Below are 24,384 nucleotides of genomic sequence, written 5' to 3'. Positions count from 1 at the left end.
ATGGCAAGTTTTATCTATGAGAAAAAGCAGTGACTATGAAGTTGTACCCCCCTCCTTCTTTTATAAATATTTCAGCAATCCCAGGCTCCCTGAGCATGCCATTTTAAGAAAGGAAAAACAAAACAAACAATAGGTAAATAACATAAAAAAGGAAAAACCTACTTTTCATTGCTATTGGGTAGAGGTGAACTCAAGAGGCTGCTCTCACCTCTCCTTGGTGCCTTTCTTTCCTGGAGGATTCTGGAGAATTCCAGACGCCAGTAAAGCAGCATTTGCCTCTTCTTGTTCCTCTCTTTCACTTGTACCATAGTTGTTTTCTCTTATTCTGCCTGTGTCTCAGATGCAGGAAATAAGTGGGTTATCTCAAACTTTGAAAACAAACATTTGGATCCTGTGGGATAAAGATGTATATGTGCTAAAAAAAAAAAAATAGCCATTTGTCACTCTAAGCAATTCAGTTATTTCTTTATTATTTCTAGGCAGAAGAAATCCTTAGGCAAGAGCTGGAGAAAAAAGAAACGCCGAGTTTATACTGCTTGCTTGGAGATGTCCTTCGAGACCAATCTTGCTACGACCGGGCCTGGGAGCTGTCTCGCCACCGCAGCGCTCGGGCCCAGCGCTCCAAAGGCCTCCTTCATCTGCGGAACAAGGAGTTCAGAGAATGTGTGGAGTGCTTTGAGCGCTCGGTGAAGATCAACCCCATGCAGGTGAGACCGTTAGGAAAGCCCCATCTGCTCTGGGCACTTAGGTTTTTCTTTGCTTTGGTTTCTAACTGAACGAGTACCTGTCTCCTGTCCTCCTACCTGGTGAGCTTCGCTTTGCAAGCTGAGAAGGGAGCCTCTGCTGATCACTGATTTTTGCTCGTCATCAAAAACATTGGTTTTCTTTTAGATGCTTTCTGTTGTGTTTCTGTTATTGACTTATCTGTTTTATTTTGTTATTTCTTTCCTTTAACTGTCCTTAATACACATGCAGCTGTGAAAGTTAGGTTCTGTTTCCAGCAGATATGTTAGGATGAAATGAATGGGAGTCTGAATTACAGCCCCTGTAGGACTGGGCAGGGGATTTGGAAATCAATAATGGAAGCAAAACTCATATAAACAGGGTAACATCTAGAATGGATTATTGATCATTTAAGAAAAAGTCTATATATATACACATTTTTTAATGTTTAAAATTTTTTTTGAGGTTTGAAAAAATAGTATAAAAAGAGTCTGGATCTTTAAAATAAGTGACAAGACAGATCCACAGGAGAGAGCCTAATTTTGAGGGGGAAGAAATTAACCTTACTTCATGCTTAATGATATTCAGTTGGTAAAATGATTTTATTGTAAGAAATGATCATTGTTTTTTTAAACCATGCTTTCTTTATAACTATTTTCCTATTTCACCAATCAAATGCACACATTACTGTCAACCATGGGTCCTGACAGACATGCACACTGACTTGGTAGAATTCTGGTGAAAATACTACTTTGTAATCAGCTCCTCCTGTTTACTGAGGAGCTTACTATGACCCAGATACCTTGTTGGGCATTTTGTCAGTATTTGAACTTAAGACAGTCTGACCGCAGTGCCTGTGTGCTGTTTGGTTTTTTTTTTTTTGGAAATTGTGGTAGGAAGCAAATAACATAAAATTTATCATCTTCACCATGTCTCAGTGTACCGTCCCATAGCATGAAGTGCATTCCCATCGTTGTGCAACCATCACTACCCGCTGCCTCTACACCTTTTTTTTATCCTGCAGAACTCAAATTTTGTGCCCACTGAATGGTAGCTCCCTGTTCTCCCCTTTCCTTAGTCCCTGGCAATCATCCTACTTCCTGTCTCTCTGCATTTGACTCCTGTAAGTACCTCAGATAAGTAGACTCATAACAGTATCTGTCCCTTTATGACTAGCAAATTCCCCAGCATAATGTCGATGTTGCAGCATGTGTCAGAATTTCCACTGTGATGGATATACCACCTTTTGTTTATCTGTTTTGGTTGACCACTGGGTTGCTTCTGCCTCTTGGCTCTTATGAATAGTGCTGCTATGAACAAGCGTGGGCAGAGATGATCATTTTTGAACTGGGTAGATTTGGGGCATATCTTTTATATTGAAAAAAATTAGAAGTACATTTTTTGAGCTACTTGCTTGCTTTCTTCACTCTGGGTAATGAATACAGTGAGAACCTCCCAAATCAGCCGGTTGTTAAGAAGTCTGGGGAAGAGATTATCAGCAGAATTAAATGATCAGCAGAAATTAACAGATGCGTTCAGCAGCTAGGATGTTTCAAGTATACTGAGATTTGGCTTTCATGGACCTCTTGCTCTAACTTGGTGGTTGTCAAGTGGGGAGGATTTGGCCCTGCAGGGGCATTTGGCACTTTGTGACGGGGAGGTGAAGGGGTCTACTACTGCCATCTAGTGGTTAGAGTCCAGGGCTGCTGCTACACATCCCATAATGCACAGGAGAGCCCCCCAGGAAAAGGAATTATCCGGCCTCAAATGCTCAAATGTTGGTAGTGCCAAGATTGACAAACCGTGTTCTCATTTGATGATCGCGAGGCTTTTTTCTTTCTTTCTTTTTTCTTTTTTTTGGGCCCTGGTAGAAAACAGAACTCGATATTGTGTTGTCAAATTTTTATTTTTACTTTTAGGAAAATTGTATCCTATCCTTGTTTATCTTAGCACCCCTGCCTAGAATTTGCCCAACCACGGCTACCCTAAGGAGTGAGAAAATAAACTCCCTCCCTTAGCCTCTGTAATCTAAGTTAAGTCAATGCCATGTTCCTCACAAACATGGATTACTCTCTCAAGCACACAGTCTCTTCCCAACAGACGCATTCATGGTTTCCTTGTTTTTCTCCTGCCTCACAGGCTCCTCCTTCTCAGTCTTGGTGGGTTACTATGTTTAGTGCTTGGACTTTATCTGTCTAGAGTGGCTCCCTGGATTTCATCTGCTCCCATAGTTTTGATACCGTCTGTACACTGATAACTCCCCAATGTGGGTTTCAGCCCCATTTTCTCTCCTGAACTCTAGACCCCTTTGTCTGACTGCTCCCTCAGTCTCCCCATGTGTCACTCCAACTTAACATCTTGTGTCTGAGATGCTGTTCTACCCCTCCTCAAGACTTTTGTTCCCAAGGTCATCCCCATCCTAAATTACCCCGATTGGTCTTTCTTCCTCTGTCCTGTTCCCATCTGCCTATTCTCAATGACCATCCAAGTGGATCCTTTCAAATGTGAGTCAGATTTGTCTTTCCTCTGCTCCATTCCCTAGTGATATCAGCCCAAATCCCTGAAAAGGCTGGCAGGGCTTCTCCTAGCCTAACTCCTCCTATCCACCACCCACCACCCCTTACCCCACATTAGCCTCTTTGTTCTTCCCTGAATATTCTAGGTGAGTTCCTGCCTCAGGGTTTTAGCACTTGCTCTCCAGCTGTCCAGAACTTTCTTCCTGGTATCTGCATACCTCACTCTATTGTCACATTCAAGTTGTTGCTCAAATCTTACTTCTTCATAGGGGCCTTCCACCATCATTCTATGTAAAATCACAGCCCACTTTCCACCCTGCCTTATACTCCTTTCTTTTCCTGATTTTTCTCTAGAGCACTTAGCACTTTCTAACATTTTTACAGCTTACTTTGAAAAGAAAATTCTATTTCTCCTTCCCGAGAATGTAAGTCCTATGAAGGCAGAAGTTTTTAATTTGTGTGGCTCGTTTATATTTTCCTGGCGCCTGTAACAGTGCCTAGCACGTATTGGGATTCAATAATTATTTGTTGAGTGAGAAAATGTATATCTTTAACCAGTTCGTCAATCAAATATAGATACTAATTGTCTGCTGTGCACATAGCTCCGAGTCAGAGGATGACACAGGAGCAGCAGATCACCAGAGAGGCTCATATATACCCTCTAGTACAGTCTAATGAAGCAAACATGGGGGGCGCCTGGGTGGCTCAGTGGGTTAAAGCCTCTGCCTTCGGCTCAGGTCATGATCTCGGGGTCCTGGGATCGAGCCCCGCATCGGGCTCTCTGCTCAGCAGGGAGCCTGCTTCCTCCCTTCTCTCTCTCTGCCTGCCTCTCTGCCTACTTGTGATCTGTCAAATAAATAAATAAAATCTTAAAAAAAAAAAATAATGAAGCAAACATGAGCAAAACTAGCCAAGAGTACAAGGCATCAAAGAAATAGCAAGTGAGTTACTTGTAAAGCCCTAGTTACATAGAGGTCAAAGAGGTAGTAGAGATAAGATGGTAGATAGTGAGGATAAGATGTTGCATTTGGCTTTGGAGGGCATACTTGAATAGGCCAAGAGGAGGGCAGTGGTTGAGGGCATCCAGGCAGGTGGACAGTATGAGCAAAACCCTGGAAACAGGAAGAGAAGGGGTGTGTGTGTGTGTGTGTGTGTATGTGTAGGTTGGGGGGAACAGAGGAGTTAGTGAATAGGCTAGTTTTGGAGAGTAAAAGGGAATAGGGAGTTCCAGTGGGAAATCTGGATTGGAGCCAGATTATAAAAGGTCTTAAATGTGAGGCTAAGTTCTTTGGCTTTTTATTTAGCAGATTGGGAGCCACTGAAGGGCTGATATGTGTTTGGCTTTATTTTGAATGAAGGAATGTGGTTTGCATGGAGGTAATTTAGGCTTATTGTCCTGGCAGCACTGAGGCCGTGTGAAATACTGGATGTGGACAGGTTTGGGAGGCCAGTCCTAGCCTAGCGTGACTCTTATCAGTGTGGCAGGGGCAAGAGGAAAACGGGATGGGTATGAGGGAATCTGTGAGGGAGGACTTGACAGGGCTTGATGGTCTCATTATATAATTTTGAATTAATTACTTAGCAAGACAAAGAAATGACAGTTGCTCAAAGCAGCGTCACAGCACAAACAGATGTTATGCGAGGATATTTTGTAGTTTGTCATATGGATCCAATTGAGGCAGGCTGTGAGCCATGCCGAAGTATGCAGGCGTGTGATGCTCCAGTTGTACAGAACTACTACAGGATGCAAACTTGGACCCTATAGATGTTAGTACATGGGATCCAGGTTTGAACTATCTCTCGAGAGGGAGCGTTCCTACATGCCATCGTCTCCATTAAGTCCTGGGACAGAAGGAAAATAGAACGGAATTTAAGAGAAAAAGGAATTTAAGGAAATATATCCTCTTCTTTCAGCCATTTCCAAACAGGTTTAATAACAAACTTGAGGTGAAATGACAGTGATGCTTGAATGGCTTTTGTGCATTGCAGTGATTTTCTGAAACCACATTGGTATAAAATAGGAGTGTTTGGTTTTATATCGGGGAGGATCTGCAAAACCAAATGCTCTGTCTTCGGTGCATTTGTTAGAGAACCAGAAGACGTGTGTACCATTTCCATTTGTGCTTTGAGATTGCCGGCTGTTGTTCACTCATACCTACATGTTTCATTTTCCCAAGCGACTTCTGAAATGACTGAGATTCATCCTTAGACTTGAGTGTGTGGGCTGTTGGAAGCCGAAGAAAGTGGGAGGAAGTGGTAGCCAACCCCCCCCAAGCACAATCTGCAGTCTCAGGACCAGGATTAAAACAGAAATCCTTGTGTCTCCTTATTATTCCCATTGTCCCCTACTCTTTTTTTTTTTTAAGATTTTATTTATTTATTTGACAGAGAGAGAGAGAGAGATCACAAGTAGGCAGAGGCAGGCAGAGAAAGGGGGAAGCAGGCTCCCTGTTGAGCAAAGAGCCCCATGTGGGGCTTGATCCCAGGACCCCGAGATCATGACCTGAGCTAAAGGCAGAGGCTTAACCCACTGAGCCACCCAGGCACCCCCCCCCCATTATCCCCTACTCTTAGGTAAGAAGTGAAAACAAGGGGGCGCCTGGGTGGCTCAGTGGGTTAAAGCCTCTGCCTTCGGCTCAGGTCATGATCTCAGCGTCCTGGGATCGAGCCCCACATCGGGCTGTCTCAGCGGAGAGCCTACTTCCTCCTCTCTCTCTGCCTGCCTCTCTGCCTACTTGTGATCTCTGTCTGTCAAATAAATAAATACAATTTAAAAAAAAAATTAAAAAAAAAAAAGAAGTGAAAACAAGGATATTGCTCAGATATCAAACCAGTAGGTGTGGCTCTGAAAAAGGAAAATACAACTTACTATTTTTTCTCAGTACCAACACCGTATTCCTTTTCTTTTGTCAGCCCCTCCCCAGCATATGCACCCTCTACCCCCCATTTATTTTCCTGAACTCTCCTCCTCACTGAGCTGGTCATCCGCCTCTGTAGGGTTATATGATATTACTGCAGTGATTACATCCAGAGACACATGTAGGCAGAACAGCTAGAGTGGAGAGGAGGCGGGGGGTCGCCAAGGACTGATGGGGTCAGGGAAGGCCCGGCTGGAGATGGGGCAGGAGTTAGCTCAAGTGTGCCCCAAATGGTGGAAGGTGGGTCGATGTTCAGAAGGGGAACTGACTTCCCAGGGAGGAGAGCATGAAGAAAGCCATGGGTTTGAGTGTTCATTAAATATAAATGGCCACTTTATGCTTGTTATCCTGGTAAGCCATCCTGTTTAGCATTTGTCTCAAGATTTTTCATTTCTAAATGAAGTATTATTAATTGTTGCATAAACAGCCGTTGGAGTGGTTTTCACAGACATATACTTTGTACTTCCATCTTCTGCCATAAGCTCATCTAGTATTAATTATATTTGAGGCCTTGCTAAGATCTGAAAATGACTAGTAACAGCCTGTCTGTTTCTTTCCAACCCTTTCCGGACACGGGTTGCTGACATTACCCTTTTAAGGACTGCATGCGGGGTGCTTGCTGGTACAACCTACTGTGCTTGCTCACAGGTACTGAGAACCGCCACCTTCTTCGGGTTCTGGGTGGTAGTAGGAGAAATACTGGAGCCAGTGTCTTTGTAAGCCCCCTGGTATATATCAGACATATGTGCCAAGCTGCGGCCCCCGTGAGGCATGACGTTGCCTGGCTACCAGTTGGCAGGATTAGTGGGAAATGTGGGGAATCAGAGGCTAGACGTATGGCGAGCAGAGCAGAGCAGGCCTGCCATAAATAAGTGCATGGGGAACAGTCTGAATTCTCTTGCTGCCGTGGTTTGATCACTTATCATATGGCTTCAATGTACCATTATTTTTGCATTATGTGGCTTGGTAACTTTTTTATAGTTTATAATAAACCCTTTGGCAGCATTCGCCTTCAAAAACCAAACAAACCAAAAAAGTGTGTTTTTAGAGGACAGTAGGAACTTAGTTCTCATTTGCCAAGAGAGTTAATGAGCCTGCACAAAATGTAGTTGACATGTACCCTCCACCTCAGGGGCCATGGTGGCATCACTGACAACGTGAAAACCACAAGACCTATGTCTTTTGAAGAAACATTAACATTTACGTCAAAAGTTAGTACTTTTTTTTTTTTTAAGAAGTCATGTCCAAAGTTGATGAGTTAATATGTGGCTATAGGAGATGCATTTTCATGTCATTCTGTGAGGCTTGACTTTTTATCTAGAGCAAATGAAAATGAGCACAAATGTACGTATATGAAAAGTTGAGATCTTAGGTGTTAATGTGCTAGCTCATTTTGTAGAACTAGTTCAGTACCAGTTGAGTTCATCAGTTTAAGTAGAACTAGTTCAGTACCAGTTGAATTCATCAGTTTAGTATCAGTGACAGCAGATGCTTCAAATAGAAAAGTCATTAATTCTGTTCACATAATGCTTTAATTTCTTCCATCCAGTTAGTGGATTCAAAGTAAAATTCTTGGAAATTCATTCTCTTAAAGGTGAAACATCTGACATTATTCTGAATGCTGTTGTAAATTCAGTTCACAAGTTAATGTAACAGATTAAAGTACTACTTTTTTAGTGGCGATAATAAGGTTATAAATTTTGGTGAAACAAGGCAACATGGTAAAAAGAATGCTCTTTCTAAATTAAGAAAACCTGTGGAACATGAATATACTGGGATTTGGCTGTAGTGGTAGACATGATGTGGTCCAAACAGGCTTCTACTAATGGATATAAAAACTGGCTGTTGTCGTTTACAAATATTTTCATGTACACAGTTTGAGAATTGAATTATAAGATTCTTGTGACACATCTGATGTTGAATTAAAATTTCTATAGTGTAGCAGTATATACTTTTCTGTTTCTTCCCATCAAGTGGACTTTAAAAATGTTTGAGGGTTCTCCCCCCGCCCCCAAAATGTTTGAGTTTTTGAAGAATTATTTTACAGGTGTCCTACAATGATACGAACTTTTAAGAAAAAGAGTTTTTTGCATCTTGGCTGTATTGTTTTCATAATCAATTGGAAATCTTTATGTAGTTAATTAATGAAGTTCCAAAAACTGCAGCTTTTTAAAAAACAGTTTTAAGTAAATGGTAATTTTTTAAATTGCAATTTTAAAAATTTTTAAAAATTTAAAAAATTTTTAATTTTTAAATTGCAATTATTAAAGGCAACACTTTCAAATAGGAAGATGTTGAAATTTTCCATAAAAAAGAATAGTGAGAGCTCAGGGTTTAATTTTGAAATGTAAAGTTATAATTTTGAATATCTTTCTGTATTAGTCTGCTAGGGCTGCCATAACAAAATACTACAGACTAGGTGATTTGAAATGACAAATTTATTTTCTTACAATTCTGGAAGATAACAGTCCAAGATCAGGGTGCCTTCAGGGTTGATTTCTAGTGAGGTCTCTCTTCCTGGCTTTTGGATAACAAGGCTTTTTCCTCTGTGTGCCTGTAGTTCTCTTCTTATGAGGACACCAAAAGTCTTATCAGAGTAGGGCCCCACCTCTATGATGTCATTTAATTTTAATTATTTCCTTAAAGGTCCTATTTCCAAGCATAGTCACACTGGGGGTTGAGTATCAACATTTTGAATTTTGGGGGTTTAATTCAATTTATAACATTCACTTAGGAGGAATCTTTTCTTTGTAATCTTTTATTAAGCAAATTTCAACTATATAAAATATAAAATAGCAGAGAGACTACTATAGTGAGCCCCCTTCCCATATGCATAAACCGCTTCAACAATTACTAACTTATGGCTGATTTTATTTCGTCAATATTTCCCTAACTCTACCCCATATTATTTTGAAACAAATCAATATATCAAAGCATTTACATTTTTAAAAAAGATTTTATTTATTTATTTGACAGAGACACAGTGAGAGGGGCAACAGAAGGAGGGAGAGTGGGAGAGGGAGAAGCAGGCTCCCCGCTCAGCAGGGAGCCCCATGCGGGGCGTGATTCCAGGACCCTGGGATCATGACCTGAGCCAAAGGCAGCCGCTTAAGGACTGAGCCACCCAGGTGCCCCTCAAAGCATTTAATTTTTAAATGTTTGAGTATGTATCTCTGAAGAAATGACTTTATAAAATAACCATAATGAGGTTCCTGGGTGGCTCAGTTGGTTAAGCATCTGTCTTCAGCTGAGGTCATGCTCTCAGGGTCCTGGGACTGAACCCCACATCAGGCTCCCTGCTTGGTGGGGAGCCTGCTTCTCTCTCTTACACTGCTGTTCCCCTCTGCTTGTGCACTCTCTCTCACATAAATAAATAATCTTTAAAAAAAAAAGTAATCATAATACCATTGTATTTAAAACATCAATAATAATTTGTAGGAAGCTTTTTTCTTTTTTTTTTTTTAAGTAGAGGGAGTGGAGAGGGGTAGAGGGGGAGGGAGAGAGAGAGAATCTCAAGCAGACTTCATGCCCAACACCGAGCCGGATGCCGGACTTAATCCCACAATCCTGAGATCATGACCTGAGCCAAAAATCAAAAGAGTTGGACGCAGCCAGCTGAGCCACCCAGGTGCCCCTGCAGGAAACTTTTATTGAGGTTTGAATTTAATTCAATAAATTTATATTTTATATTAGAATTAGGCCTATAATTTAGCAGTCTCTAGATCTAGTGAAACTTAACAAAGAATCATAAATAGAGACAACTTATTTGATGAATTTTGTCTTATTAAAAATATTTGTTCAGGGCGCCTGGGTGGCTCAGTTGGTTAGGTGTCTGACTGTTGATATTAGTTCAAGATCTTAGGTCTTTTTTTTTTTTTTAAGATTTTATTTATTTATTTGACAGACAGATTACAAGTAGGCAGAGAGGCAGGCAGAGAGAGAGAGGAGGAAGCAGGGTCCCTGCTGAGCAGAGAACCCGATGCAGGCCCAATCCCAGGACCCTGAGATCATGACCTGAGCTGAAGGCAGAGGCTTTAACCCACTGAGCCATCCAGGCACCCCAAGATCTTAGGTCTTGATCCCAGGGTCCTACTTTTTAAAAAAAAAAAAAAAAAGGAAAAAAGCCCTCTAAACAGAGGCCAAAAGACAATTCCTAAGAAAAATACTTAGAAGTTTCAGTATTAATAAGATTAGTTTTAGTAATATTAAATGTATTAATAATAAATAATGACAATTAACAATGAAGAATGTTGGAGTAGACAGGTACTTTTATGAGAAAATTCTAAGTGCTAAGATCGTATCAAAAACAGGAATTAACCAGAAAAAGAACAGTGATACGATATTAGATTAGGTATGACTAAGGAAATGATTAAAGTTTATGAATATCTACTAACAAAATTTCAGTTATTTTAATTCTGTAATATATTACAGAAATGTGCAGATGCATAGCTTGATTAAGTTCCTTTTGTTATATCTAAATTTCAGGTAATCAGCATTTAAATATTTTTGCCTTAACATATTTTTATTTTTCATTTTGAATAGAACAATCTCAAAGGTCCCCTGATACAATAAAACCAATTTTGTTGCTCAACAATTTGTTGGTCAATAAATAAGGCCTTTTTAAAGATATGTAACTTTAATTATTTTCTAATGCTCTGTTTCATTTTCAAAAATGTTGCAGTTTGGACAGTATATTACATGGCTGCCTAACTTAGCATTATCGAGAACCTACCACGTACAGACACGGATGTGGGAATGAATTTGGCTGTGTCATCCTGTCAGTGGAGAGTGGAGGGACTCCACCAGGGAGTGATATGGCTAGAACTAGACTGTGAAGGGACCTACATGTCCCTCTTCAGGATTATCTAACCCTGTAGATGTGGAAGTCTGTTGTGGTTTTGAATAAAAGAGTGATAGGACAAAAATGGTATTATAGGAAGTTTAAATAAGGAATGAATGTTACGGATGAGTGGGCAGTGAGAGTGGAAAGATAGAACAGGTTGAAGCCTCATTACAGGGGGAGATCTCCTGGGACTTAATCATTTGGACTGGCAGGATAGAGGGAGAGCTTGGAATCCGAGAGGATGCCAGTTTTCTCACTTGTCTGATGAAAAAGGAAGATGTCCCTGTTGATAAAATACAGAGATTTCAGAAGAAGGAAAAATATCTTTTACAGGAGGTGATGTGATTTTGGATATTCACTATGAATGCATGTCACTGTATCTAAGCAGAGATGGCTGATTGTTCGTTGGACGTAAGAGACTGAGCCCAGTAGGAAGGCCAGAATTGAGCTTGCAGATTTGGGGCTTTTTTTGTGGAAGTAAGATAAAGCTATGCAAGTGAATGAATTCTTTACACAAAATCTTGGGAGAGAACACTGAGCAAAATCCTGACCTTTGAGCAGCAGCTGGAGGAAGGTAGAAGAAATAGCACCAGTGAAAAAAGATTCAAACAAAATATACCAGAGTCTTGGTCAGAGGGGTAGGGATTCAAGGAAGGGATTTATGGAAACTGAAGGAAAAAGTGTTAGTGAGTAATGTCACATTGTAGTGATGAAGTCCAGAGAGGGCCAAGGAGAGGTCACTGGATTTGGAGCTCACTAATGACCTTCAGAACCAGCTTCAGGAGGTTTAGAGTGGGCGGCACAGGAGGAGAAGGATATAGCATGGATAGACTGTTCATACTGGGAGCATGTCGAAGAGATAAGAGTCAAAATGTCATGTACAAGGGCAGAAGAGGCAGGTAAATCTTAGCAGGATACTGGAGACCTTTACATGGTTGAGGGCAGTGGATAAAGGAGAAAGTGAATCCAGCGGGTGGAGGAGAGAGTAAATGTTACATAGACAGGGAAAGGTGACTAGGGAAGATCATTCTAAGGAAGAGTGAAATGAGCAGAAGAGATGAAGGTATTAGCTCTGGAAAAGGAATAATGCTTCTAATGACACTGGAAAGAAGATGAGAGGATTACTATTATGATAGCAATTTCTATTAACCATCTTCTGTAGTCTAAGCTGGAATGTAAGTGTAAACCATTTTGAGGTATTGAGGAGGCTGCGGAAGAATTGTGTTAAGACATGGCCTCTTGCCCTCCTGTGGTTTCTATGGGCTAACTGAGGAGAGGCGGCAGAAATAACTTTGTATGTGGCCAGGGAGTAGAGTAAATAGACAGCATGCTTTGGATGCCTAGTGATGGCAGTATGAATGGGGATGTGAAGGCCTCATGCAGATGTTCTTTTTTTTTTTTTTAAGGTTTTATTTATTTGGCAGAGAGAGACACAGCAAGAGAGGGAACACAAGCAGGGGGAGTGGGGGAGGGAGAAGCAGGCCTCCTACTGAGCAAGGAGCCCGATGGGGGGCTCGATCCCAGGACCCTGGGATCATGACCTGAGCTGAAGGGATCCCCTTAATGACCGAGCCACCCAGGTGCCCCAATGCAGATGTTCTGAACTAGGAAGAATGGTTGGGATTTGGATGGGAGGCAAAGTTGGAAAAACATGTTTTAGGAAAGGAGACTAGCAGATGCAAAAACCAGCCGTGGAGCCAACAAAGATTTCTTGACAACTGTTGGTTTTCACTGTTTATTTTTTATTCAGTTGTAATGATGATGGTGATGATGATGATGATAGCAGCTAACTATCAAGTGTTTACTAGGTGCCAGGTACTAGTCTAAGCATTTTTAATGTATTTTTAATCCTCACTACAATCCTTGAGGTACTTACTGTTTTTACCCTCATTTTACAAATGAAGAAACAGAAGGTTAAGTAATTTGCACCAGTTCCCACAGCTTATAATAGGTGGAGCTAGGATTTGAACCTGGACTTTGTGGTTCCAGAGCACTGACTCTTAAGCTCTTTCCTCTTGTCTGTAGAGGACATTGTCTTATGTTAGGAAGTAATGGTGAATTTGGTTGAGGTCTGGTTAGAAGTTACGAGGGGCGCCTGCTTGGCTCAGTAAGTTGTGTCCAACTCTTGGTTTTCACTCAGGTCACAGTGTCAGGGTCGTGAGATCAAGCCCCTCAGTGGGCCCTACGCTCGGCACAGTCGGCTTGAGATTCTCTCCATCTGCCCCTCCCCCATTCATGAGCTGGCTCTCTCTCTCTCTAATTAAAGAAATAAATAAAAATCTTAAAAATAAATAAAACCTAAAGTTAAATAAATAAATAAAGTCTTAAAAATAAAAAAAGAAGTTATGGAAAGGTTTGAACACAAAACTGTCATTTGAATTATTTTCTTCCTTTAATGAAGAACTACTGGGGTTTTCATCAGGAGCAAAGAGAGGTTTTAACTTGGGTGTTTTGGAATGATCCAGCACATGGCCTTGAGTGTCTCTGCAGGGCTGCGGAACTTTAGAGGGTCTGAGGCAACCCTTCCAGCCCATTCTATACAGAAGGCCCCACATGTGACACAAGACTCTTGCGGAGTTGGTAATTATCTTTGGAATTATGTTCGTCCTTGATCCGTAGCGGTCCATTTTTGACATTATCAAAGTTTTTGAAAGAAAATGTTTTTATTGGAAATGGGGTTAAAAGAGTTCCTGTTGTGAACTGGTATTAGCTCTGGTGGAAAGACTCGAGGAATTGGAGCTTACATTCCGATGGAGAAGACAGAATGAACATATGTGAGTAATATGTAGAGAAAAAAGAGATTCTTTCCTTTTTGTTCTTCCTTTCTCATATTGGTAGGCAATAAAAAATGAACCTCTTAAAGTCTCACTTGCGTAACTGCCAGGAAACACGAGCGCTGCAGTGAACATCTGGGTGGTAGCTGTGACTCCCAGGGCAGCAGGGAGGCCGGGAGCCTTGGCGCCCGGAACCTGGTTCTGAATCCTGGTGGCCACAGAGAACAGACTGTAGGTCGGTCACCTCATGTTTCTGAGCTTCAGTTTCCTTACTTGTAAAGTGGAGATTATAATACCTGTCTCCGCGTGCCGCAGGGGACATTCGAGCCAATGTATGTGCAGTGTCTAGAGGTTTCCAGGCCCTTGGTTCTCAGGCATGGATGGTACATCATGGACTTTCTTTCTTTCCTCCCTGTTGCTGTGCGGGAATAGCAGTGGAAGGAAATCAGCGTTGCCCCATTATCTGTAGCCGAGAAAAAGGGAGATACACCCAGCAGGAGAGTCTCACGTGCAGATGACATGTGAATGCTTGTACTACCTCACGTTGCGTATTCACCGGAAGGAGCGGGCAAATACCGGTGGTAACCAAATTGAGGGGAGGAGTAAGAGGAGGGCATTAAACAATTAATAGCCTGTCTAGTAAAAAGGAAAAAAGTCTGTGTAAAGTTTATTTGGTTCTCTAGTTTAAACAAGACACCGCAATAGAGGACGCTTTTCCTTTAGAGAGAAAAGAGAAGCTTGAAGCTGAGGATGTGTGTTTCCTTAGAAGGAGAACTGCCTATTCAGTAAATGAGAAATTTGGTTATAAAAGAATTTTAAAAGAATATGAGCCCCAGGCATCACTTCAGGAAAAGCTGTCACCAAAGAACATTGGTATCGCTCTTGGATTTGTCTTGGGTCATTTCCTGTTTAAGGAAACCACATTCAACCACTTATCTACATTGGGGTCATGGGAATGAGTCAGGGACGTGAGAGGAGGCGATGGAGAGTGCAGCGCGGCCTTGAGGATTGCTTCTAACGTGTTGACCATTGTACGTGATAGCCGAACAATTCAGTCAGTCCTGTGAGGAAAACTAGCAAAAGTGTGAGGCTGCTGACCATTCGTTCTGCAGAAACCTTGAAGAGGAAGGAAATTTGAGTAATAGATTCATCATTTAAGAAAGAAAATTGTAATATACAAGCACACGGGCCTATTGCAGATGTGCTTTAAGACTCTTGTAAAAATTAACTTTTTAATTGTAAAAATAATCCAAGCCCATTGCCTAGTGGTGCTTAGTGTATGTTAGCCTTCAGAGTGGCAAACTATTTAATTTCTTTTTTTTAATGGTTTAATTTCTGTTTTAATTACTGAGGTTAATACATATTGTGCTTTCTGTCTTCGTCACACCTATTGCACACCAGGAACCAGGAACCTTTGTGTGGCTTGAAGCAAATTACTTCCTTTCCATGCCTTGTTTTCCTCTCTGCCTCATTTGAATTGATTTCTAAGGCTCCTAACTGAATGGCTCGTACCCCTCAAACCTGCTGCTTCTCCAGTTTGTATCATCAGGGTACTTACTTTGCCACTAGATGGCACTAATGTACCTTTGAACCCAGTCACCTCTGGGTTTTCAGATCTTGGGTCTGAAGGAGCCTTGGAATTTTTGCTTCATCAAATCCCCATTTAACAATTGGGTGCCTGAGACTCAGAGGTTAAGTTACTCCCGAGCCTCTCAAATCCACTCACCTGTCTTCCCCTCTATTCCACTGTTCTTCCAGGGGGCTTTGTGAGGGGAACTCAGACAGAAACCTCGTTCTCAACCATTCTTGTCCTTTGCTAATTATTTTTAAGATAATTTTATTTTTTTAAAAGATTTTATTTATTTATTTGACAGAGACACAGCGAGAGAGGGAACACAAGCAGGGGCAGAGTGGGAGAGGGAGAAGCAGACTTTCCGTCAAGCAGGGAGCCTGATATGGGGCTTGATGCCAGCACCCTGGGGTCATGACCTGAGCCGAAGGCAGACACTTAACGACTGAGCCACCCAGGCGCCCCTATTTTTAAAATAATTTAAAACTATTCTTTAAGTTCATATATCTTCACATTCAAAATAAGTAGTTGTCCTGCTTTTGTGTTTCTGTATTGGCTCCCTCAGAGAAACAAGCTAGACTGTCAGCTTCTGAGGGTGATTGCCCTGCCAATAAGTAGCCTGCCTTCAGTTTGCCCTGGAATAAGCTCTACAGATATCCCAATCAGCTTCTCTGCCTGATGATTCTCTGTCTCTGTTACTGCCCAGTCTCTTTGATAAGAGGTTTGCCTTTCAGCTCTTCCCTCCACCTGAATATGGTCATCCGTTCTTGTGCTTCATCAGTGTCCACTTGCCTAAAGAGAGCTTTGAGGGGGTAGATAGACTCCAGTTCTTAAAAAATTGATCTGCTGAGTTTTCCAGCCCCTGTTGACTGAGTTCTTTTGTTCCTCTCTCACTGTATTGGTGACAAGGATGGTATAGCCATCAATCGTGGCTGTATGTGGGCAGAATGGTACAGTGGGAGGCACTGTGGCCACGTGGAGAAGACCTGGGCTCTGCACTCCCATTGACTGGGTCAGGTTTCTCCTGTGTCACTGACTGACTTTGTGACCCCTTATCATCTCTCTAATGAGGGTACTGTTTACTACCTTGCGAGGCTCTTGTGAGGAAGAAATGAGGTAACGTGTGGAAAGCGCCTGGTATCCATTCTTGGCACACGTAGTACATGCTCATTAAGTGCTAATATTCTGATTGCTATTGTATAGAGAGGAATAGGAGAGACTATAGTATATGAAAGGTAGGAGCCTAAGGGAGGGTCTCAGCCAGAAGAAGTAGATTTTTTTAAAGATTTTATTTTTAAGTAATCTCTATACCCAGTGTGGGGCTCACAGTCACAACCCCAGGATCAAGAGTCACATGCTCCACTGACCGAGCCAGCCACGTGTCCCAAGGAGCTAGATTTTTACCGAAGAAAGAAGGGAGGGAGGGATGCAAGACATGCTGGGGTCTTTGTCAATGTTTTGTAGAAACAGTGTAGAACTGTGCTGCCCAGTGTGGTGGCCACTAGCCAGTCTGGCAGTTGAACACACTTAAAATGTAGCTAAAGTCAGAACTGAGATGTGCTGTAAGTGCAGAATACATACCAGATTTCAAAGACTTGGTATGGGAACCATGAATATAAAATATTTCAATAATTCCGCATACTGATACCATGTTGAAATGAGACTATTTGGATTTGTAGAGTTAAATAAAATGTCACTAAAATTAATTTCATCTGTTCTCTTCTACTTTTTAAATGTGGCTTCTAGAAAATGCGATGACGCTAACATCATATCCTCCCGTGATTGCACTTGACTGGAAGGTAGAGGTCTCTGGGATTCAAGCATACACAATTTTATTTATTTTTTTATTTTTATTTTTTTTTAAGCATACACAATTTTAATTTGGGGAATCATCCGAGAAGTTTTTTGAGGCTTTTGATTTTTTTCTTTTATGATGTTCTGTTCTTAAGAGCATGACCTGAATCAAGATGCTAGTCACTATTGAGAGTAATAGTTTAAGTAATAGTTTAAAATGAAAAAAATAAGAGGCACCAAATATTCTCCTTAATCCTCCAAATTCTGAGGACCTCAATGGAAAAGCAAGGTATGAATACATTATTTATGGTTTAGTGGGTCAGCCAAAAGCAATTAGAAGATCTTAGAGTTTGTTTTTTAAAAAGCCATTTCATGATTTCAAAGAATAGGGTGTGTGCAAAATTCATCTCCTATGTAATTATATCTTATCAACAGATGGAATCTACTAGCAATTAATGATCCTAGAATTTTCCTTCACATGCAAATTATTAAAACAACAACACAAATGCCAAGAGTGAAAAAAAAAAAGAGAGCCATAATACTATATATCAAATTAAGTCATCTGCCTGATTTTCATTAAATTTATTTTGGTTTTAAGACACTGGTTAGAAAACATTGGCTTGTTTCAAAACCTTAAAGGTAAATAGTAATCTTATCACCAGCTTGTTTTAGAGCTGTGAGTAATTGCTAATTTTAGACATTTGTAACCTTTGTCTTTACAGGTGGATTGAAAAAGAAAGCTCTTTATTTACATCTTGAATTTACACTTGCTTTTTTTTTTTTAAATAACAACATATGGGATATAGTTTTGTGGGAAGTTTGTTTGCCGAGAGCAAGCACGACACATGCGTTTAGAGAACTTTGAGGGCAGTTATCATTGTTCTTGCTTTAGTCCCAGGGTGAGGTATCCCTCCTTCCAAGTAAACTTGTGACCACAATTCATGGGATAAAAGATGCCATCAGTTGTAACAGGCACATTTATTTTAAGTGCCACCTTTATAAAAAATGCCTCCAATAAACTCTGACAAGGGGTCAGATCTATTTCAGAGATGTTAAATGGTGAAAAAAAAGGTGTACCTTGTATCTGATGAAATATAACACACAGATGTTGAAACTTGCACCTTGGTTAGAAGTTAGAGAGCTTGTTTTATGTATCGTTTATAAGTTAGCATCAGACTTTAGGCCCACTCAGAACGTATCATCAGTGAGGGTGGTTTGGTCTCTCCATTCTGTAAATAATTGACAGAAGGAAGGTGTGATGAGGTCATTTTTCAGTTTCTGGTAGTCCCTTGATTTGAAAAAGTGAACTTCTAACTTCACTTCAACCTGGTATCTCTAGCATTCCCTCCTCCCCCCAAACACACACCCACCCCCTTTTCAGCCAGTACCTATCCCTCAGACAAAATCTGTTCTCCATAAAGGCTCCTGATAGCAGTTATTTATAGCCTCTCCCGAATTCAAGGCAAAGTGTTAAATTGCCCGAGGATGTTTGCTTTCTAAGCCTTATCTCTAATTATCGGCTAAAAAACTTTATCTGCTTAAAAACCATTCAGGTCTCAACTAGCCATATGGAACACGTTTTGTGGAAATGGCTGGGGGAGGAGGGGTGTGTGGGCCGCGTTCCCCACTGCCTCCACGAAGGACAGATAACAGAGCACCTCACTTCCTTTCCCACCCTGAAGGGTGCCACCAAACCTGTCTGCCGGCTCCCTGCCTTTGTCCTGCGAGTCAGCCAGCAGCTCAGCGGCCTTCTGCTGCCCTTACTAACTATCCGAAAGGAAAGCAAACTTGACCCCCACAGCTGCATTTCTGACTAATTTCATTGAATTTTTATCAGTTTTATCTTCCTTTTGATAGAAGCTATTGAATTTTAAGGAAACACTGTGATATGAAGAATTCTGTTGTAATTTCAATAGCTACTTCCTAACTCACCTGTTTTTTTCTAAATCTCTCTGCTAACACATCTTGCTGACTCAAGTCGGGCTTTCCATTTTCAACGGCTGTTCGGTAATCCAGATTCCCAGCCTGCTTTCTCCAAATTATTTTCAGGCATGCCTAAGCAGATATGTGAGTTGCTCATGGTTAAACTGCAGAATTGTTTGTGGTCTGACTTGAAGATGAAAGCAAGAGTTTTTCTCCTTCTCAAGTTTGTCATACATTTATCCTTTGTGAATCTGCTGGTACTGTGATAGCTGACACTCAGTAAAAAGTTTAGATTAATCCCGCATTCATAGTGTGAGGATTTATAGACAGAGCTCTGGATGGGCATTCATGGTGTTTGGTTAACACAAAGAACGGTCTTTCTCAGAAAAGATGTGCAGTGATACTGCACATGCTTTTGGTGTTGTATTAGTTTTGAAAATTGTGTGAAAAAATTCACTGCCACCACTTCCCAAATGGAAATGAATGTAAAGTGTAAAATAAATATCCTATAAATATCTCTATGTGTTTGAATAACTTTGACCTTTTATCCTTGCAGCTGGGGGTGTGGTTTTCTCTTGGCTGTGCCTATTTGGCCTTGGAAGACTACAGAGGTTCAGCGAAGGCATTTCAGCGTTGTGTGACTCTAGAACCCGACGTGAGTTTGCTCGGTCTGCTTTCCTTCTCACAGCCCTTCGATATTCTCTGAGTTACTTGGATTATACTGTAGTTCAGAATAGCAATTCCTGTGGGCATATAGTTTCAGTTCTACAAGATGGGTAAGTTCTAGAGATTCGCTGTACAACATGGAGCCTGTGGTTAACAGTACTGTGTTGTATACTTAAAATTTTGTAGAGAGGGTAGATCTCAAAAAAAAAAAAAAAGATAAAAGAAGGCAAAAAATTCCAGTTTTCCATTATTTTATGTTAAAATGAAAGAACAGCAGTTCCTTTTGTGCTGGAAGAAAGTATACCTTTGACAGAAGGTCACACCTTAAGGTAAATGATTTATAAATCTAGAAATAAGTTTCTTATAATAGCTAAGTTACTTATGGGAATAATTTTGATACAACAGTTTTTTAGGCAAAATTATACTTAACTGAGGTACATAGCAAAATATCACATCTATTTTGTCATTCAGTAACATGTGCTGCCTATATTAATTGCATTCCTAGAAAGTTCTTTTAATTTACAGTCTTTTAATATTTAATAGTTTTACTGAGATGATAAATAATTCACATCCCATATAGTTCCTCCATTTAAAGGAGGATTTCTTAATATATTCAGAATTGTGCAACCATTGCCACAATCAACTTCAGAACATTTTATTATCGTAAAAAGAACCCCCTGTACTCATTAGCAGTCACTCCTCATTTCTTCCAAACACCTTCCACTCCCCACCCTCCGCCTCCTGCCCCAGGCAACCACTAAAGTACATTCTATCTCTAGATTTGCCTATTCTAGACATTTTGTATAAATGGAATCATATGCTCTGTGGTCTTTCGTGGCTTCTTTCACTTAGATATGTGTTTTCACAGTTCATCCATGCTGTTGCATGTATCAGTACTTTGTTACTTTTTATGGTCAAATAATATTCTTTTATGTGGGTATATCACACATTACCTGTTTGATCATCAGTTGATGGACATTTAGATTGTTTTTACTTTTTAGCTATGATAAATTAGGTTGCTATGAACAGTCATTTACAAGTTTTTAGGTGGACATACGTTTCTGTTTCTCTTGGATACTTACCTCCTAGTACTGAGTTCCTGGGTACGTTAGCTCTGTGTTCAGAATTCTGAGAAACTGCCAGACTGTTTTCTGAATCACCGTTTTACATACCCACCAGCAGATGTGCAGGGTCCCAGTTTCTCAGGATCTTTACCAGCACTTGCTATCACCTGTCTTGTTGATTCAAGTCATCTGAGGAGGCGGCATCTCGTGGTGGTTTCATTTTCCATCACCCTGACGGCTAGAAATGAGTATCTTTCCGTGTGCTTATTGGCCATTTGTGTCTCATCTTTGGAGAAATGTTTACTGATATCCTTTGCCCACTTTTTAGATTGGGTTAGTTGTTTTTATGTTGAGTCATAGGAGGTTTTTTATACATCCTGGATAGAAGTCCTCATTATTGGATATATGATTTGAAATTTTTTTCTCCCATTCTGTAAATTGTTTTTCACTTTCTTGATAGTGTCTTTTGAAGTACCACAGTTTTTAGTTTTGATGAGGTCCAGCTTACCTGTTTTTTCTTTGTTGCTCATGTCTTTGGTGTCATATGTAAGAATCCGTTGCCAGATTTAAGATCATGAAGTATTACTTCTGTTTTAGAGTTGTATTGTTTTAGCTCTTACATTTATGTCCAATCTGCTGTTAAATCTGTTCATTAAACTCATCACACTACCTGTGGTGGTGCATGTTGGCTAAACTTACGGTGATCATTTCATAGTTTATACATACATAAAATCATTATGTTGTACACCTGAGAATAATCTGATATTATTTCTCAACTTAAAAAATCTACACATCATTTCAGATGATTATTTTTTTTAGTTCAAAAACTTTCTTTTGGTCCTTTTTATAGTTTTCATGTCTCTGCTAAGATTCCCAAGTTGTTCCCTTATTACATTCATGTTTTCTTCCTATCTTTGTTTGTATTTATAATAACTGTTTTCAAGTCCTTGTACTCCCAACATCTCTTTCATTTCTGGGTCTGTTTCTATTGACTGATTTTTTTTCTTTGGTTATGGATGCATTTTCTTGTTCGTTTGCATTTCTACCAATATTTTTTATTGTATCCTACACATTGTGGATGCTGTGTTGTTGAGTTTCTGGGTTTTGTTACTTTCCCTTAAGGAAGGTAGAGCTTTATTTTAGCATTTGGCTAATTTACTTGTGGATTAGTTTTATTTTAAACCTTTGTTAGGGTTGGTCCTGAATTGTCCTTATTCTAGGGTTGTAATCACCCTTCTTTTAAGATACAGTACAGCTCTTGGTGGTTTTGGTGGTTGAACTTAATGCCATTTGTGAACAGTAAGAGTTCCCCACTTCGGTTGGTTAGAACTTAAAGAGTTCCTAGCATTGTGTGTCCTTCAGAATTTCCATTTCAGCTCATGGCTCTCTGGTAGTTGCCCTCTGCCTGGCCTCAAGTTTTACCTGGTACATATATAGCTTAATATTCAGCCAAGGTCTTAAGGAGAAGCTTATTGATGTTTCTGGAGCTTATTCTCTGCACAGATCTCACTTCCCTGTTTTTTGCCCTGCAAGTTCTGGTGAGCTTTTGAGCCCTGAACTTTGGTCTCTTTCTTAATCCCAGCAAGACTTGCTGTGCTTCTTTTGGTTTCTACCTCTCTGTGCTGAGCCTTGAAAGTGCCTCTAGATGGAGGTATAGGTTGATTGTTGAGACATCTCTCAGTTTACCATCTCTCAAGGGTCATAGCCCTTATGCTGCTTGTTGTGTGACTTTTCAAAAACAATTCCCTAAATTTTGTCCATCTTGTAGCTTTTTATGGTAATAAGCCTAGTCTGGTACTAGCTATGCAATGTCTGCAAGCAGAGGTCCATTGCCGCTTAATTTTTAAATCACACATATGAACTTGAAAACTGTATACTCTATATTTTATAAAGAGCTGAACAGAGAGGAACAAACATAATTCATATCATTCAGCATTTATAACTTTATTTTTGTCATTGCACAGAGGAATAGGTAGAGAAATACGTTTGATTGATGAAATACTTAGAAATAACACTGGAGAACACATACTCCTTTCTTCTCCTATCTGATGAAGGATGATGGTAAAATAGCAAAGGCTTTTAAGATATGATAAATAATATTCTGCATCACCTTGGATTTGTAACAAATCTATATACTGTGTAAATTATATTGCAGATTATCCAGTTACTTTGGAAATTTAAATTTGGAAATAAAATCTTAGCTAAATTCCAACTGAGTGCTATAATAGTTATGTCAGTTTGTTGAGTACTTTTGTTTTAAATTATAAAGTTAAGTTTAATTTATTTCATTTTCTCATATACCTTAAACATACCTTATGAAAGTTGTGATTGTAAAGAGCACCTCTTGGACTAGAAAAACATGTTATACTTTGGGTGGTAGGAACTATTTTATTACCTAAATGAGAATAGCCTATAACTGAGTTCTCTATCATTTCAGAATGCTGAAGCTTGGAACAATTTATCAACTTCCTATATCCGATTAAAACAAAAGTAAGTACATCAAACAAATATGAATAACTCAGTTTCCAAAATGAACAAGATTTTCTTCCACTGAACTTAGTGCCTTTACTCCTTTCCCCCAGGCCCATCCATAGCTTTGAATTACAATGGCTTACTATAGCCATTTGAATTTTCAATGTTGGTTTATTTTTCGAAAGCATTTACTGTGTAATAAAATAAGAAATATTATTTGGAATCTTCATTTGATACTGAAGTTTTGTGTTCTAAATTCCATTAACACGATAAGAGGATGCATACCTGTAGTTGGTCAACTCAATTGATGGATTCTTCTTGATTGCTTGCTGTGTATTGGGTATTACTGAGAAATATAAATGTGAACCAATGTCTTCAGGAATTATAGATTTAAAAAATAAAATATCAGGCTGTGTTATTTTAGAAGTCGTGCATGGTCAATATCAAGTGGGAAATAGAAGGAGAGCTATAATAACCGTACGTGATATTTGTAGAACCCTCATTCTATGCCAGACACTGTGTGTGGGTCTCAGAAGAGAGAAGGATTACGGTCCTGGTTCCGGAAGGCCTCTGAGAGAATGCTGGGCTCAAGCTAAAATTTGAAGAAGGGGTAGATGGGACAGAGGAAAGCCTCTCAGGGAAAGGGAAATGTGATCACACGCAGAGCGAGTAACCTACACCAGCCATGGATTATAGTGAGGTCTGTAGAGACAGAGAAGGTTGGAGTCAAATTGCAGTGTGTTCTGATGATCTGACTAACAAGTTGAGACCGTCCCGTTGGCAGTAAGATGCCAGAGCTTTCCATGGGGGCAGTTTCATGAAGAAAGAAGCTTTTGGGGAAGATTTATCTGGTGGCAGTGTGAGACAGACTGGAGAGGAAACTGGGGGCTGGGAACCCAGTCAGGAGACAGCTTTCGTAACAGTCCAGGCGGGAGATAACTAGTCTGGAAAAAAAGGGGCACATGCCAATTTATAAAGGGGACAACCAACTGGCCTTATTGACCGGCCATAAAAAGCCGAAGAAAGGGAAGAGCAAGGATTGGTATTGCCAGAGTTTTAGCAAATGAAGGAGAAGTTGGATCTGTTTCCATTTTTATTTGGCCTTATTTTCAATCCTAATT

At 40.2% G+C, this 24,384-nt stretch overlaps 1 protein-coding gene across 1 annotated transcript in view; it reads left to right on the top strand.

The window, feature by feature from the left end:
* Positions 1–24,384, top strand: part of TTC27 (tetratricopeptide repeat domain 27) — a 177,598-nt gene that overhangs the window by 122,505 nt on the left and 30,709 nt on the right. The window contains exons 13-15 of the mRNA XM_080812875.1: positions 480–707; positions 19,618–19,716; positions 23,229–23,281. Of these exons, the coding sequence (XP_080669001.1) occupies positions 480–707; positions 19,618–19,716; positions 23,229–23,281 (380 nt within the window). The remainder of the gene's footprint in view (positions 1–479; positions 708–19,617; positions 19,717–23,228; positions 23,282–24,384) is intronic.

Source organism: Martes martes (genome assembly GCF_963455335.1).
Source record: "Martes martes genome assembly, chromosome: 9".
Taxonomy (NCBI): domain Eukaryota; kingdom Metazoa; phylum Chordata; class Mammalia; order Carnivora; family Mustelidae; genus Martes; species Martes martes.
This window is presented reverse-complemented; position numbering and strand designations above follow the sequence as displayed.